At 41.9% G+C, this 16371-nt stretch overlaps 1 protein-coding gene across 1 annotated transcript in view; it reads left to right on the top strand.

The window, feature by feature from the left end:
* LOC124712439 overlaps positions 1-16049 on the top strand; it is a 115384-nt gene extending 99335 nt beyond the window's left edge. Inside the window, exon 5 of the mRNA XM_047242734.1 lies at positions 15942-16049. Within this exon, the coding sequence (XP_047098690.1) occupies positions 15942-16049 (108 nt within the window). The remainder of the gene's footprint in view (positions 1-15941) is intronic.
* The last annotated feature ends 322 nt before the right edge of the window (positions 16050-16371 follow it).

Raw genomic sequence — 16371 nt, 5'->3', positions numbered from 1 at the left:
AAATTGCTACACCACGAAGATGACGTGCTACAGACTCAAAATTTAATTGACAGGAAGAAGATGCTGTGACATGCAAACGATTAGCTTTTCAGAGCATTCACACAAGGTTGGCGCTGGTGGCGACACCTACAACATGCTGACATGAGGAAAGTTTCCAACCGATTTCTCATACACAAACAGCAGTTGAGCGGCATTGCCTGGTGAAACATTGTTGTGGTGCCTCTTGTAAGGAGGAGAAATGCGTACCATCACGTTTCTGACTTTGATAAAGGTTGGATTGTAGCTTCTCGCGATAGCGATTTATCATATCGCGACATTGCTGCTCGTGTTTGTCGAGATCAAATGACTGTTAGCAGATTATGAAATAAGTGGGTCCAGGAGGGTAATATGGAACACCGTGCTGGATCCCAATGGCCTCGTATCACTAGCAGTTGAGATGACAGGCATCTTATCCGCATGGCTGTAACGGGTCGTGCAGCCACGTCTCGATCCGAGCCAACAGATGGGGATGTTTGCAAGACAACAACCATCTGCACAAACAGTTCAACGATGTTTGCAGCACCATGGACTATCAGCTCGGAGACCATGGTTGCGGTTACCCTTGACGCTGCATCACAGACAGGAGCGCCTGCAATGGTGTACTCAACGACAAACCTGGGTGGATGAATGGCAAAACATCATTTTTTCGGATGAATACAGGTTCTGTTTACAGCATTACGATGGTCGCATCCGTGTTTGGCAACATCACGGTGAACACACATTGGAAGTGTGTATTCGTCATCGCCATACTGGCATATCACCCAGCGTGATCGTATGGAGTGCCATTGCTTACACGTCTTGGTCACCTCTTGTTCGCATCGACAGCACTTTGAACAGTGGACGTTACATTTCAGATGTGTTACGACCCGTAGCTCTACCCTTCATTCGATCCCTGCGAAACCCTACATTTCAGCAGGATAATGCACCACTGCATGTTGCAGGTTCTGTACGGGCCTTTCTGGATACAGGGAACGTTCGACTGCTGCCCTGGCCAGCATATTCTCCAGATCTCTCAACAACTGAAAACGTCTGGTCAATGGTGGCCGAGCAACTGGCTCGTCACAATACGCCAGTCACTACTCTTGATGAACTGTGGTATCGTGTTGAAGCTGCATGGGCAGCTGAACCTGTACACGCCATCCAAGCCCTGTTTGACTCAATGCCCAGGCATATCAAGGCCGTTATTATGGCCAGAGGTGGTTGTTCTGGGTACTGATTTCTCAGGATCTGTGCACCCAAATTGCGTGAAAATGTAATCACATGTCAGTTTTAGTATAATATATTTGTCCAATGAATACCCGTTTATCATCTGCATTTCTTCTTTGTGTAGCAATTTTAATGGCCAGTAGTGTATTATTTTTTATAAAATGTAGACATATTGGCAGCCAGAAAGGAAAAGAGTTGAGATACAGTACTCTTGTTCGATTGTAAGACAGTTCTCGAATCTGTATCTTATGGTAGAAACAAAAGTGCCAAAGCATAGTTACGTGTGTTGATGAAATGATCTTACTCAGAATCAGAATTTTATTGTTTCATAACGTACATGATATTGATCTAGTGTACAGGAGACTCACCAAGCTTATAACTATAATAGATTGTACATTGAATACATTTACTAGAAATATATATATATATATATATAAAAAAACAAAGATGAGGTGACTTACCGAACGAAAGCGCTGGCAGGTCGATAGACACACAAACATACACACAAAATTCAAGCTTTCGCAACAAACTGTTGCCTCATCAGGAAAGAGGGAAGGAGAGGGGGAAGACGAAAGGAAGTGGGTTTTAAGGGAGAGGGTAAGGAGTCATTCCAATCCCGGGAGCGGAAAGACTTACCTTTGGGGGAAAAAAGGACAGGTATACACTCGCACACACGCACATATCCATCCACACATACAGCCACAAGCAGACATATTTTGAGCAGACATATTGTAAATATGTCTGCTTGTGGCTGTATGTGTGGATGGATATGTGCGTGTGTGCGAGTGTATACCTGTCCTTTTTTCCCCCAAAGGTAAGTCTTTCCGCTCCCGGGATTGGAATGACTCCTTACCCTCTCCCTTAAAACCCACTTCCTTTAGTCTTCCCCTCTCCTTCCCTCTTTCCTGATGAGGCAACAGTTTGTTGCGAAAGCTTGAATTTTGTGTGTATGTTTGTGTTTGTTTGTGTGTCTATCGACCTGCCGGCGCTTTCGATCGGTAAGTCACCTCATCTTTGTTTTTATATATAATTTTTCCCACGTGGAATGTTTCCTTCTATTATATATATATCCTGCTCAAAAAAATTCATCAATAAAGTAATACAGTGGAACTTAGATTTTACAGTCTCTGATTTAATGTTTTTCATGGTTCTACACAATGAATTCATAGTCCCTCTGAGAAACCTATAAGATTAATGCTAAAAATTCCCTTATTTTACATTTTGTCCTTGTAAGGGGTAACTCGATTTTCATTTCTTACTCAATGTCTTGCTTAAATTAATGGAATATTTTAGGTCATTCTTGAGAGGAGAGATGTGAGAGAGGAAATGCTGATGTAATCCACCATCAGCACAACTTGCAGTATTTAGCTTCAATGCGCAATTGATACACCTACTGCCGGTTTGCAGCGGTAATGTAAAAACAAGACAGTCGACGCAAAGTGTTCTGGACTGAGCCAATACGTGATAAAGGGGCCCAGCCAGCACCTTTTGTTGTGCCACTTAGAACTCAGTCTCATCTTTTTACATGTATTTCTGACGTACTGTATTCAGCAACAATATCAGTCATCAACCTTTTAAATTCAAACACCAAGTCTAGAAGAATATGCTCGGTCATAATCAAGGAAATGTCTCCCATTTATGGATAGTGAGCTCTTGTTGGCTGACAGAACAGCCATCGCACCACACTAACACACATAAAATGAGCTCACCTACTGGATATGTGGAGAAGGGGAGTGGACCTTCAGCGACGGGAGCTCAGGTAGGGATGAAAGCATTTTATGAAGTGCCGAAAATATGCTTTTCATGCTGGTACGTTCTATGACAGAGATGCCACATGAAAATAGAACAAGGGTTTTGTGATAGAACATTTTAAAGACTTCCGTATTCAAATCTGACATGATACAGTTGCAACACTACATACACTACTTGTGTATGTACTTTGCACCACACACACACACACACACACACACACACACACACACACACCCACACACACTGTAGAGTGTAAAGATTGGCAGCAATGATAGAGGCTATGAAACGAAACTGTAGCACCTGAGCTTTCTTTCAAATTTACATTGTACACAGTGTACAGAAATTCACTGAGCTGCCTCCTAATAAGCTTGTAACATCAGTTGGGAAGTAAACTCATTTCTTCACATCTCTGTTTCATCAAGACTAAAATAACACTTTAATGGTGGTGAGTATACGAAGTGCGGCTCATAAGAAAAGCATTAAACAATAACAGCAATAGTGACAAAGTATATCTTAAGCAGATCTCTGCATTTATGCTTATGGTTTAACCACTTATCTGCTGCCATGCTTTTGGTTTAATTCATAAATTTTTTGCCTTTTTCCTGGGTGAGCGCAAAGGATGATCTCAAAAATGCATATTTTGGACGTATAATTTGTAGTTGTAGTATGGTGGAAAAGAGCTCGATTACCTTTGTAGGCAATGAATTAAACCCACGTACAGCTTGCACAAAATACTTTATTTTTCCAACTTGGACAAGAAAACTTACTGAACTAACAGTCAAAGAGTAAAAACTTATATCTAACATCCCCTGCATTTTCATGGCGTAAAGCACGCATCACTGGTTACTCCCACGTTCCCACACAGCCCCCCCCCTCCCTCCTTTAAAGTGTGGTGCATTGGTGATAAATGGGTATTTAAACTTGACTTGTCTCCCTGCTCTTGTATGGACAACTTGGTGCTGTGAGGATGAGGGAGCCGGTGTGAGCTGTCATGTTGTGGTTCCATGTCCTCTTGGCATGGGTTCGTCTGCCATATCCTGCTTAATGAGTTCCAAACTTTGATCCTTCTCATCCTGTTGAATGTCCCGTATTCCGGTTCTGGTAAGACCCATGCTGGTTTTACCCTCTCTATGGACACACTAATAGTTTTGTCATTCTGTGAGATGTCCATAGTATGGGTGTTGCGTCATACTATTTGATAAGGCCCAAAATATGGAGGTTGCAGTGGCGCTCTGACACTGTGTGGAGCATGACATGTGTACAGTCAGCAAACGCCTTGTGCACAAAAACTGGTTGCTCACCATGTCTAGATACTTTAGGCTTTCTCATTGTTTCCACATGATCACAGATTTCATGTGAGAGGTTTGTTGGCATTGGTGATGTGACAGCAGCGGTTAGGTAATCTGCTGAGATTCTCAATGATTCCCCCTACACCAATACTACCATTGAGGCACCAATGTCTGTCTTGTATGCGGTCTGTAATCCAAGGAGAACCAATGGTAATGCTTCTGTCCCGCTTCTCTGATGACACATGAGAATTGCCTTCAACATCCTGTGCCATGTCTCCACCATACCATTGCTCGCTGGATGGTAGCCTGTTGTATGGTGGTGCTGGAACCCACATAAATTAACAAGCTCGTTGGACAGACTAGACTCAAACTGGCGGCCTTGGTCTGTTGTGATATGAAGGGGGCACCCAAAGCAAGCTAGCCATTGAGAGACAAATGCCCTCTGCAACCGTTTCTGCCACTATGTCAGTGATGGGAATGGCCTCCACCCATCTCCTGCACTGTCTACCACTGTTAACAAGTATTTATAGCCAACCGAAAATGGGAGTGGACCCACTAAGTCCAGATGGACTTGCTAGTGATTCTGTGAAATTCCCCATTTCCGTGTGAACGTGTCATCCTACTTTGCAGCGCGGACATTGTAGGCATGCTTGAGTTCATTCCCTGCTGTCCTTTTTAATTGATGGCCAGATGAAACTTGCTGTCAGTAACTTGATCGTGGCACTTGCCTCTCGGTGTGCCAGGCCAGGAGCACTGTCAAATGCCGCCTTACGGAATGGTTGTGGAATGTATGGACGTGGCTTCTGCCGTGATATATTGCACCATGCCTTCTTCCTGACATGAGTATTGACTGCAAGTATAACCCTGTTGTGTGGTCTGTCAATAACTTTTGCAGATCCAGATCCGCTTTCTGCAATGTCATTAGTTCTTCGTAGTTTATTGTGGTGGTCACATCACAAACATGAGAAAAGTAATCTGCGACCAGATTCTCCGCACCTCTGGTATACCTTATATCTGTGGTGAATTGACTGACAAACTGTATGTGCCGGGACTGTTTTGGCAAGCACTTATTGTGTGGGGTCTTACCCACTCGTCACGTACAGGATGCCTAAAGGATGGTGAGTTTATGGAATGCTATACAATAATTCAAACAAATAACATTAGTAGTTTTATTTCTAGAAAGCAACTGACAAAACTTAACTTTGGAGATACATCGTTGTCACGAGTAACATGCACACAGTAAGATTCTTCATTATAGTTAAAGTTCAGACAAGTATCAGATAAGGATCACAACTAGGGGTTCTTGTAGCACGCTCCACAAATACGTTCCACTAATATCAGTACACTGAGGTGATCTGAGTGGCTAAGGCTAGCAGGAGCAGCAGTTATATTCACTTCTTCCAGGTGTCACTCTTGACGCTGCATGGTCCAATTGCGCCCACCATTGGCCGATGTTTCCACACTGCCTTCTCTGGTCTTCCATTCTGTATCTTTGTTCTGGCGATTGTGGTTACGCCAGAATGTATTGCTGATGTTACTGAAAGCTGACACTATAGGTTTATGATTAGTGAAAATTGTTACGGGGCTGGTTTCAATATATGGGCAGAAATGTTTGATGCTTTCATATATCGCCAACAACTCTGTTATATGCACTCCATTTTCTCTGTTGGAGTTGCAGCTTCTTTGAGAAGAAACTAAGAGGTTGCCAATGTCCATTGACCTGTTGTTGCAAGACTGCATCAGTTGTGATCTGGCTGGCGTCTACTACAATAGTCAACGGTGCTGCAGGTATTGGGTGCGCAAGTAACAATGCCTCCTCTAAGCTTCTTTGTAAGTTGCCAAAAGCTTTGGTCATTTCTGGTGTCCATTGCAGCTTCCGCTTTCCTGTGGTATTCTTACCAGCCAGTGCATTCATAAGCAGGCCTGTGTTTCGGCGGTAATTGGTAAATGATGCCGGTAAAAATTTACCATACTAAGATAACGTCTACGTTGTTTGTAATCTGTAGGCTTGGGTAGGTTGCACAACATGTCGATCTTCTCCAGTAATGGCTGTATACACTACTCCATATGTAATGTGTGGTGTCACCGCCAGACACCACACTTGCGAGGTGGTAGCCTTTAAATCGGCCGCGGTCCATTAGTATACGGCGGACCCGCGTGTCGCCACTGTCAGTGATAGCAGACCGAGCGCCACCACACGGCAGGTCTAGAGAGACTTACTGGCACTCGCCCCAGTTGTACAGCGGACTTTGCTAGCGAAGCTACACTGACGAAGACTCTCTCATTTGCCGAGAAGATAGTTAGCATAGCCTTCAGCTAAGTCAATTGCTACAACCTAGCAAGGCGCCGTATTCAATTGATATTTATTATATGAAGCATGTATCATCAAGAGCGATGTTCTACAATTGTGGATTAAAATTAAGTATTCCAGAAGCTATGTACTTTTCTTTATAGCATTCATTACGTATCCTGTTTCAGACCTCACGCCAGCCTGCGTGAGTTTAAGCGCGTGCCTTTCGGCTTCCTCTCATTGTGTCTAGGCTGTCTTGTCTAGACACAACATAATGAGTCTCTGTCGTACCTCCTAAATATGTCTATCATGTGATTGAATAACCTTTGAGAATCCCAAAATATCATCCAGATATGCATAACAGAAAGATAATCCATGGAGTACTTCATCAATGAACCTTAAACATGCGTCCCACCCCTGGTGGAGTCCGAGTGGCATAAACAGAAATTTGAATAGCCCATAGGGTGTGATCACCACCGTCTTTGCCACTTTAGCTGGAGCCACAGGCATCTGATTGTATGCCTTACGACAATCCAGTACTGAGAATAGTTTTGCACCCGCAAGGAGTATAGGTTAACTCATGAATGTTTGGTATGGTGTACTTGTCCAGGAGTGTTCACGTGTTGTGTTCAATCGGCGGTAGTCACCACAGGGACGCCGTGTGTCATCTTTCTTGCCTACAAGGTGGAGAGGGGACGCCCAAGAACTGTCAGACCTTCTAATTACTCCAGCCTGGAGCAGCTCCTCAAATACAGCTTTTGCCTCTGCTAATTGCTGTGGGGCTTATCTGTGGATGTGTCTTGATGCTGGTGGACCTGGGGTGGTGCTTATATAATACACTGTATTATGTTTAACTGCTGTAATCTTTACAGTCTCCCCAACAAGGAGCCATATAGTTGAGCTACTGACTACTCCTACAACAGCGTCTGCCGCACTGCACCAAAAACCTTTTACTTCCAGATCAAATATGGGCATGATAAAAGAGTCATTTGGCAAGTCCACGGTGAGTGCAAAATGAGACAAGAAATCTGCACTTAAGATTGACTGTAAAATATCTGCCACTACAAAATTCCACTTGTAACAGGTAGATAAATAAATATCTATTGTGAGCTCTTTATAACCGTATGTGTTTATACTTGGGAAAAATATATCTAAAAAGAAAGATGATGAAACTTACCAAACAAAAGCGCTGGCAGGTCGACAGACACACAAACAAACACAAACATACACACAAAATTCTAGCTTTCGCAACCAATGGTTGCCTCGTCAGGAAAGAGGGAAGGAGAAGGAAAGACAAAAGGATATGGGTTTTAAGGGAGAGGGTAAGGAGTCATTCCAATCCCGGGCGCGGAAAGACTTACCTTAGGGGGAAAAAAGGACAGGTATACACTCGCACACACACACATATCCATCCACACATACACAGACACAAGCAGACATTTGTAAAGGCAAAGAGTTTGGGCAGAGATGTCAGTCGGGGCGGATGTACAGAGGCAAAGATGAAGTTGAAAGACAGGTGAGGTATGAGCGGCGGCAAATTGAAATTAGAAATTAGCGGAGATTGAGGCCTGGCGGATAGCGAGAAGAAAGGATATGCTGAAGGGCAAGTTCCCATCTCCGGAGTTCTGACAGGTTGGTGTTAGTGGGAAGTATCCAGATAACCCGGACAGTGTAACACTGTGCCAAGATGTGCTGGCCGTGCACCAAGGCATGTTTAGCCACAGGGTGATCCTCATTACCAACAAACACTGTCTGCCTGTGTCCATTCATGCGAATGGACAGTTTGTTGCTGGTCATTCCCACATAGAACGCTTCACAGTGTAGGCAGGTCAGTTGGTAAATCACGTGGGTGCTTTCACACGTGGCTCTGCCTTTGATCGTGTACACCTTCCGGGTTACAGGACTGGAATAGGTGGTGGTGGGAGGGTGCATGGGACAGGTTTTACACCGGGGGCGGTTACAGGGGTAGGAGCCAGAGGGTAGGGAAGGTGGTTTGGGGATTTCATAGGGATGAACTAAGAGGTTGCGAAGGTTAGGTGGACGGCGGAAAGACACTCTTGGTGGAGTGGGGAGGATTTCATGAAGGATGGATCTCATTTCAGGGCAGGATTTGAGGAAGTCGTATCCCTGCTGGAGAGCCACATTCAGAATCTGATCCAGTCCCGGAAAGTATCCTGTCACAAGTGGGGCACTTTTGGGGTTCTTCTGTGGAAGGTTCCGGGTTTGAGGAGATGAGGATGTGGCTCTGGTTATTTGCTTCTGTACCAGGTCGGGAGGGTAGTTACGGGATGCAAAAGCTGTTTTCAGGTTGTTGGTGTACACAATCAAAGGCAGAGCCACGTGTGAAAGCACCCACGTGATTTACCAACTGACCTGCCTACACTGTGAAGCGTTCTATGTGGGAATGACCAGCAACAAACTGTCCATTCGCATGAATGGACACAGGCAGACAGTGTTTGTTGGTAATGAGGATCACCCTGTGGCTAAACATGCCTTGGTGCACGGCCAGCACATCTTGGCACAGTGTTACACTGTCCGGGTTATCTGGATACTTCCCACTAACACCAACCTGTCAGAACTCCGGAGATGGGAACTTGCCCTTCAGCATATCCTTTCTTCTCGCTATCCGCCAGGCCTCAATCTCCGCTAATTTCTAATTTCAATTTGCCGCCGCTCATACCTCACCTGTCTTTCAACTTCATCTTTGCCTCTGTACATCCGCCCCGACTGACATCTCTGCCCAAACTCTTTGCCTTTACAAATGTCTGCTTGTGTCTGTGTATGTGTGGATGGATATGTGTGTGTGTGCGAGTGTATACCTGTCCTTTTTTCCCCCTAAGGTAAGTCTTTCCGCTCCCGGGATTGGAATGACTCCTTACCCTCTCCCTTAAAACCCATATCCTTTTGTCTTTCCTTCTCCTTCCCTCTTTCCTGACGAGGCAACCATTGGTTGCGAAAGCTAGAATTTTGTGTGTATGTTTGTGTTTGTTTGTGTGTCTGTCGACCTGCCAGCGCTTTTGTTTGGTAAGTTTCATCATCTTTCTTTTTAGATATATTTTTCCCACGTGGAATGTTTCCCTCTATTATATTTGTGTTTATACTTGAATTGTTAACTGCTATCAATTTCAAAGGCTTCCACGTGTCCTCCTTAACAAAGCTTGGGGTCAGCAAGGCATTCACTTCTGAGCCAGTGTCTGTCAGGAAGTTGAGAGTCACTTGTGCGATGTTAGCTTATACTCCAAGGGTGAATCAAAGTGGCATAAAGTTATAGCATATGGGAAGCCTTCAAGTGCCTTACCTTGACTATGCATTTGCTGCCTGCAACTGTCACCTGGTTCCTTGTTCGTATACAACACCATTTGTGAGTGCCGCAGCCTGTGGTGCCTAAAGTGGGCTGCCCTCGCTGTTTGGGTATCCACAAGGTTTTGTGGCTCTCATAGCTTGAGGCCAAATTGTCTGTGATGTCAGCAAAAATTTTCGGTTTGAGCTTAATTCTGTTTGAAGTGTGACCTCTTCTTGTTACTGGTGGACCTGATGGACATCTACAGCTCCACGTTATGTAGCTGAGTAGCCATATTTTCCATCGCGTCTTGCAGTTTCCTGATCCCCTCAGCCCCCCTGCCTGGTCTTTGTCTCTAACATGTGACTGCACGGCTTAATTTTTATTCTTCTAACCATTCTGATGAATCATCATTGGCTTTCATTGCAGAGGTGGCAGATGATGTTGCTATGGACACTACGAAAACGTTGACTGTAGAGTAGCGAAAGCTCTGTAAGCTATTTGCCATTGTTTGTCGAGAGACTGTCCTTCATGCACAATCAATGGTGGTTGAACTTGATGAGGCAGCTGCTATTGCCAGACTTGCAGTAAAATTCATTGAATATCACGTGTGCATTGACTATAGTGCTTAAATGTCTCCGTAATTCAGATGGACTTCTGTCCCCACATTTCTCCTGATTCATCACCTGGGAAAATCGCTGTTCGGATAATTTCATGCAGCAAGCGATCAATGCCATATTAAGTGTGGTGTATGATTGATATGATCATACATCTGCCACTCCAACAGAGACTATCGCTGTTGCCCTCTGATCCAGGTTGCTAATCGCAAGAGTGAATTTCTTGCGGTCTTCGATTATATGTTGTTCCTCAAAGATATTCTCTATTATTGTGAACCATATGTCTGGTTGCATAGGCGTGACTGGAGACACTCTTAACTGCAACCGTGGCGTGGTCGATAACGGCACGTTCATGTGTGAAAAATCTTTGGTATGTGAGTATGCTTGTGGTGTGGCTGCTACTACTGGAGCTTGCAAATTCATAGACCCCATTTTGCTATCATTCTTCAGTGTTGCAAGCTCCAAAAGCCCAATATCTTGGCTTAGCTGTCGTATCTCGCCGTTGGTTGCTTGCACAATTTTATTAGCTTCTTCCATCTTTGGCGAAACTGCCACACAATATTGCGAGAGCTTTTTTTATTTTTCCCAGGGTCACCAATTATGTAGGCAACAAATTAAACCCACATACAGGTTTGCACAAAATGCTTTATTTTTCCAACTCGAACAAGAAAACTCACTGATCGAACAGTCAAAGAGTAGAAACTTATATATAACATCTGCTGCATTTGCATGGAGTAAATGATTCGTGCATCTCTGGCTACTCCCATGTTCACACACCTTGTACCCAAATACCAATTTCAATATTTTGAAGAGTTTTTACTTGCTCTCTGTTACACATCTGTCATTTTTTAAGAACTGATGAAATGCATTGCCACAAATTATTGCATAAGAATTGTATTGTACTTTTAATTTCTTTCACTTAGACATATTTCTTACAAAGTATTGGAGAGGGTTGTGATTTGTAATCATATATGCCAGTAACATGTGTTTTTGCTCATATTTGGGGGGGGCAGAGGGCGGGGGGTTCCAACATTTTCATCTGTTCTGCATATTCCTCTACTTCGAGTTTTTTGCGTCTTTTCATGAAAACGTAAAACTGGGGTTTCACTTTGGCATTTTGGTACCAGAGTGCTATATAATTTTCTTTTTACTAGATCAGTTTCAATCTTTCAAAAATTTGTCTTTTTTAACTAATCATAGATTTTCATCCCCGTATACTGTGGGATCTGCAAGAAAACATTGAGTCTATGTGTAGGAAGCATGAAACTTTCTTTGTTTCTAATTTCATATCTGTGCCGGAAGTTATTTGGAGCAAACAATTCTGGATTACTATTTATGGAAAGAATTATTTCACATAAATACAGTGAGGGAACACATGTTTAGGTCTCTTAATAGTGGCCAACAAGATTCTATTGGCTTTGCACTACACGTGTTCCTTATCATTTGTTTCTGTGAATTTAATATTCTTGTCAAATTGCTAACATTTCCCCAAAAGACAATGCCATATCTCACTATTGCCTCAAAGCATATATAGTACACTGCCTTTTTCATGTCTGTGGCAGTGACACTGACCAAGATTGACATAGCAAATGCCAGGATGTTCCGTTCATATTTTAAATAGTCTATATGTGATGACCATGACAGGCTTCTGTTCAACTGGATTCCTAAGAACTTAACACATTCTGCATCATTTAGTCCTAGACTTCTGAATTGTCTTAAACTGCATAAGCTGTGTTTTTGAAATATAGGCTATTTAGATGGAACAGCACATCTAGATTTTCAGGAGTTTTTATAACATTTTTGGGAATTTCTTCTGCATTTTTATTTTCTATCAGCACTGATGTGTCACCAGCGAATAAAACCGAATGATGACTTATGTTTATGGGTAAATCATTTTGTAAAAAAGTAGTAGTATTGGGACTATAATTGATCTTTGTGGTACCCCCCTGTGAGAAGTTCTCCATTTCGAGGAGTATTTTCTTTTGTCTCATGACTATCCTTTGCTGTCTCTTTGTCAAATATGACTCACACCATTGTAAGGCACAGTCTGTAATTAAGTATTTTTGCATTTTATATTACAATAGTGAGTGGTTAACATTGTCACATGCTTTGGATAGGTCACAGAATGTTTCTGCAGCTTTTTTTGATTTATCTGAGGTGGAAATAACTTACATTGATTGCATAAATTGTATTTTTGTCTTGATTTTTTGAGATTATATTGAATTGTGACAGAAATTTTGTATTTGGATTGCAACGATCATTTCAAATATGTTAGAAGACACAGGAAGAAGGAAAATTGGACAGTAATTTCCCATATGTTCTTTAGAGCTTTTTTAAAATAATGGTTTCACTTCGGCATATTTTAGAACATGTGAAAAGTAGCCTCCTTCAAGCGGCTTTGATGACTGTAGCAGGTATTTCATCCCATCTCTCAGAATTTTTATTTCTTAGGTTTAATATTTTTTTCTACATCCTTTACTCTTACTTTTTCAGGTTTAATTAGACTCTCATTCATGCTCTGACTTAACACAGATAAATGTAAATTATCTTCATCTACAACAATATCAGATTTTGCTGCTGTTATAAAAAATCTGGTAACATTTTCTGAAATTTGAGCAGGATTTACAATTATTTTGTCTTGTATCTTTATTTTAGAAATTTCCTGGTGGTTAGAAATTTTCTGGTGGCTAGGATTAATTTGAAGTTTAGATTTGACAACTGTCCATACTGCCATGGATTTATTTCTGTGCTGTCTGATAAATGTAGTATTTGCCTTTTTGTTTGCTGCTTTTACAACCTTCCTAAATATTTTTCATGTGATTTAATGTAGTTAATGAACTCAGGACTGTTATTAGATTTCAGCTCAGCACGTAGCTGTCTCTTTCTGTTAGTAGATATTATTATGCCAGTAGTATTCCACTTTAGTTTATTACTTGCCTTTCTGTGACAGACTACAGGTGGAAAAGATTCACTGAAAATATGTATAAAGCTGTTTAAAAACTTATCAAAATTTTTTGAACACGAGTTTTCATGTTGTAGACTGAGTCAAGTAAATTGGTCATTACAACAGAACAAGTGTATGTTTTCTTCACTGAGCCGGCCGCGGTGGCTGAGCAGTTCTAGGCGCTCAGTCTGGAACTGCGCGACTGCTACGGTCGCAGGTTCGAATCCTGCTTCAGGCATGGGTGTGTGTGATGTCCTTAGGTTAGTTAGGTTAAAGTAGTTCTAAGTTCTAGAGGACTGATGACCACAGATGTTAAGTCCCATAGTGCTCAGAGCCATTTGAACCATTTTTAGGCCTTTACAAATGTCTGCTTGTGTCTGTGTATGTGCGGATGGATATGTGTGTGTGCGTGAGTGTATACCTGTCCTTTCACCCCCTAAGGTAAGTCTTTCCGCTCCCAGGATTGGAATGACTCCTTACCCTCTCCCTTAAAACCCACATCCTTTCATCTTTCCCTCTCCTTCCCTCTTTCCTGACGAAGCAACCGGGGGTTGCGAAAGCTCGAAATTTTGTGTGTTTTTTATTGTGCCTATCTACCAGCGCGTTCCTGTTTGCTAGTGTATATATATATACTTCCTTTGCGCAATCCAGATTTTTTCAGGAGGTCCATAGCCTCATTGATCGAGCCCTCACAACTGGTTTTCTCAGAAGCTGTTAGAAAGTGCTCATTAAGGCTTGCAACATCAGTTTCTTTAATCAAACAACTACAATGTCTTATTTCTATGTTTGAAACACTATCATCTTTTTTCCCCAACTCCCTTTTGATAGCACTCCAGATGGTTTTCAATTTATTGTTTGAGTTGTCTATTTCCGATTTAGTATATAATGTTTTAGAGCTCTTTATAACTCTTTTCCAGTATTTTGCAATATGATTTATTATGTTCTTTTATAGCAGGCTCACCAGAACATCTTTGTGATGTACTCTTTTTGTGTTATATGAAATTTTTATCGCTTTTGTAATCCAGGGTTTCATTTTTCAAGCCTTGGTACTCATATTTTGTGAAATACTGCTTCAAAAAAGGACATGAATTCATCTGTGAATACGTTTAATTTAACATTTCCTTCTTTATATACTGGACTTCAGTCAATCAGCTGCAGGAGCTTATTGAAATTTTCTAATGTTTCCACAGTGATTGTTGTGAAAGATCTAAAACCTGGTTTACATTTAATGCTCAAACATATGTTACTAAGAGTAAGCAACTGCCCATCATGGTCAGTCAAACCATAGAGAATTTGACTTATAGTCCTGTGACTAGTGCTAAACTTATCAATAAAGATGTCAATCAGGCATACACTGGTATCTGTCACTTGGGTAGGAAATTCAACTACTGGAGTTTTAACAGATGTTCTAGTTCTATTCTGTTGGCATTGTCTGTAAGGAAATTCACATTAAAGTCACCCAGAATGACTAAATGGCTCAGCCTTTGAATACATTTTTAACAAAACTGATTCAAGCTGTTTTAAGAATGCCCAGGAGCCCTATGTATTGTCACCACTTTAACCAACCTATTATCAGCAAAAATTTCAGATCCACAGGATTCAGTAATTAAATAAACAAAGCAGAGTGGTCTGAGATACCTAGGTCTAAAGAGAATTTGGGAGCATCATTAAATGCATTATTTGTTAAAATATCATCTATATGTGTTGCAGTTCACTCATTTACTCTGTTGACTTAATTCAAGAATATGGCTTTAGACTAATTTTCACAGATTTCACCAAACTTAGATACACAGAATGAAACCACCTTGTCAACTATGTCAAAATCAGCAGCAATTACAATTTCCTTTCATCTTTTCTTTTGTGAGTTTATGTAGGAGACACTGGAATTTCTCTAAAAATAATATAGTCACATCACTACTTGGAATCCTGTATATTGAGATAATAGTAATAATATTATGTTGTCCTAGCTCTACACAGCAACTTTCAAATACAAATTCTTCGTTAACAAAATTAACATGGTCTCTTTCTTTATATTCTAATGAGTTGTTAGCCAGTATATAGGAGCCATCATGGGTTCTGTTTTTCCTACAAAAACTGGTAGCTACTGCATGTTTTCTGTTTAAAACTGTGATTGAATCTTCCATAAGCCAGTGTTCATTTAGGAAAACACCTTTGATAATTCTTCCTTCTGAAAGAATAAATTGTAGCTCGTCAATTTTCACGATTTTATCCTCTGGATATGTTGCACTGAGGTAATTTATGTTCCAGTGCATTAAGAATCAAGACATAAATACTTATACTTTTAAACACATCTTTCCCTGAACACTGTTCTTTTTTTACTGTGTTTTTGTAAATTAGTGATAGAGTATTTGCTTACGTAATAGTCGGCTGAATCACAAGCCATGGTAAATATAATTTGAATGTTAAAGCCCATAAGGCATAATATGAAGAATCATTGAGAAGAGATAAATGTTAGAAAACTATTATGAAGGGTGTACTGAGAACTGTGTTCCCCTGAGCACAGATTCCCATCAAGAAGCAGCTGGCAGCTGGGAAAAGTGGAGGCTACAGGCGAAGGCAGTTAGCAGTTGACGATGAGGTGAGCGTGATGCACCTGGAATTCCCCGATTGACGGATGCTGCCCGTACCTGCCAAGCGCCCACACTGACAGGTGACATGCCCCCCAACACTGGGGGAGTCACGCAGAAACGCCAAATGGTCACGGACAGTCCGTATGGACAACCTGTAAGGCGACGCGCTGCCAGCTTGGCAGCAGTTGCCAAATACAAAATTGAAGACTGTGGCGACCGCAGGAGGTGAGCTTGGCTACCCTAGGTCAGGCGTTGCGATGCGGCAGGATGGATGAGAAAAGAGGGACGGGTGCATTCAAGGGAAGTGGCATCAGTGGTGATGTGTTAGCAACACCACCACACCCACAGTGTCTGCAGTACCGA

The sequence above is a fragment of the Schistocerca piceifrons genome, chromosome 8 (genome assembly GCF_021461385.2).
Source record: "Schistocerca piceifrons isolate TAMUIC-IGC-003096 chromosome 8, iqSchPice1.1, whole genome shotgun sequence".
Taxonomy (NCBI): domain Eukaryota; kingdom Metazoa; phylum Arthropoda; class Insecta; order Orthoptera; family Acrididae; genus Schistocerca; species Schistocerca piceifrons.
The sequence above is the reverse complement of the archived record's forward strand: the minus strand, read 5'-3'. Positions and strand labels throughout refer to the sequence as shown.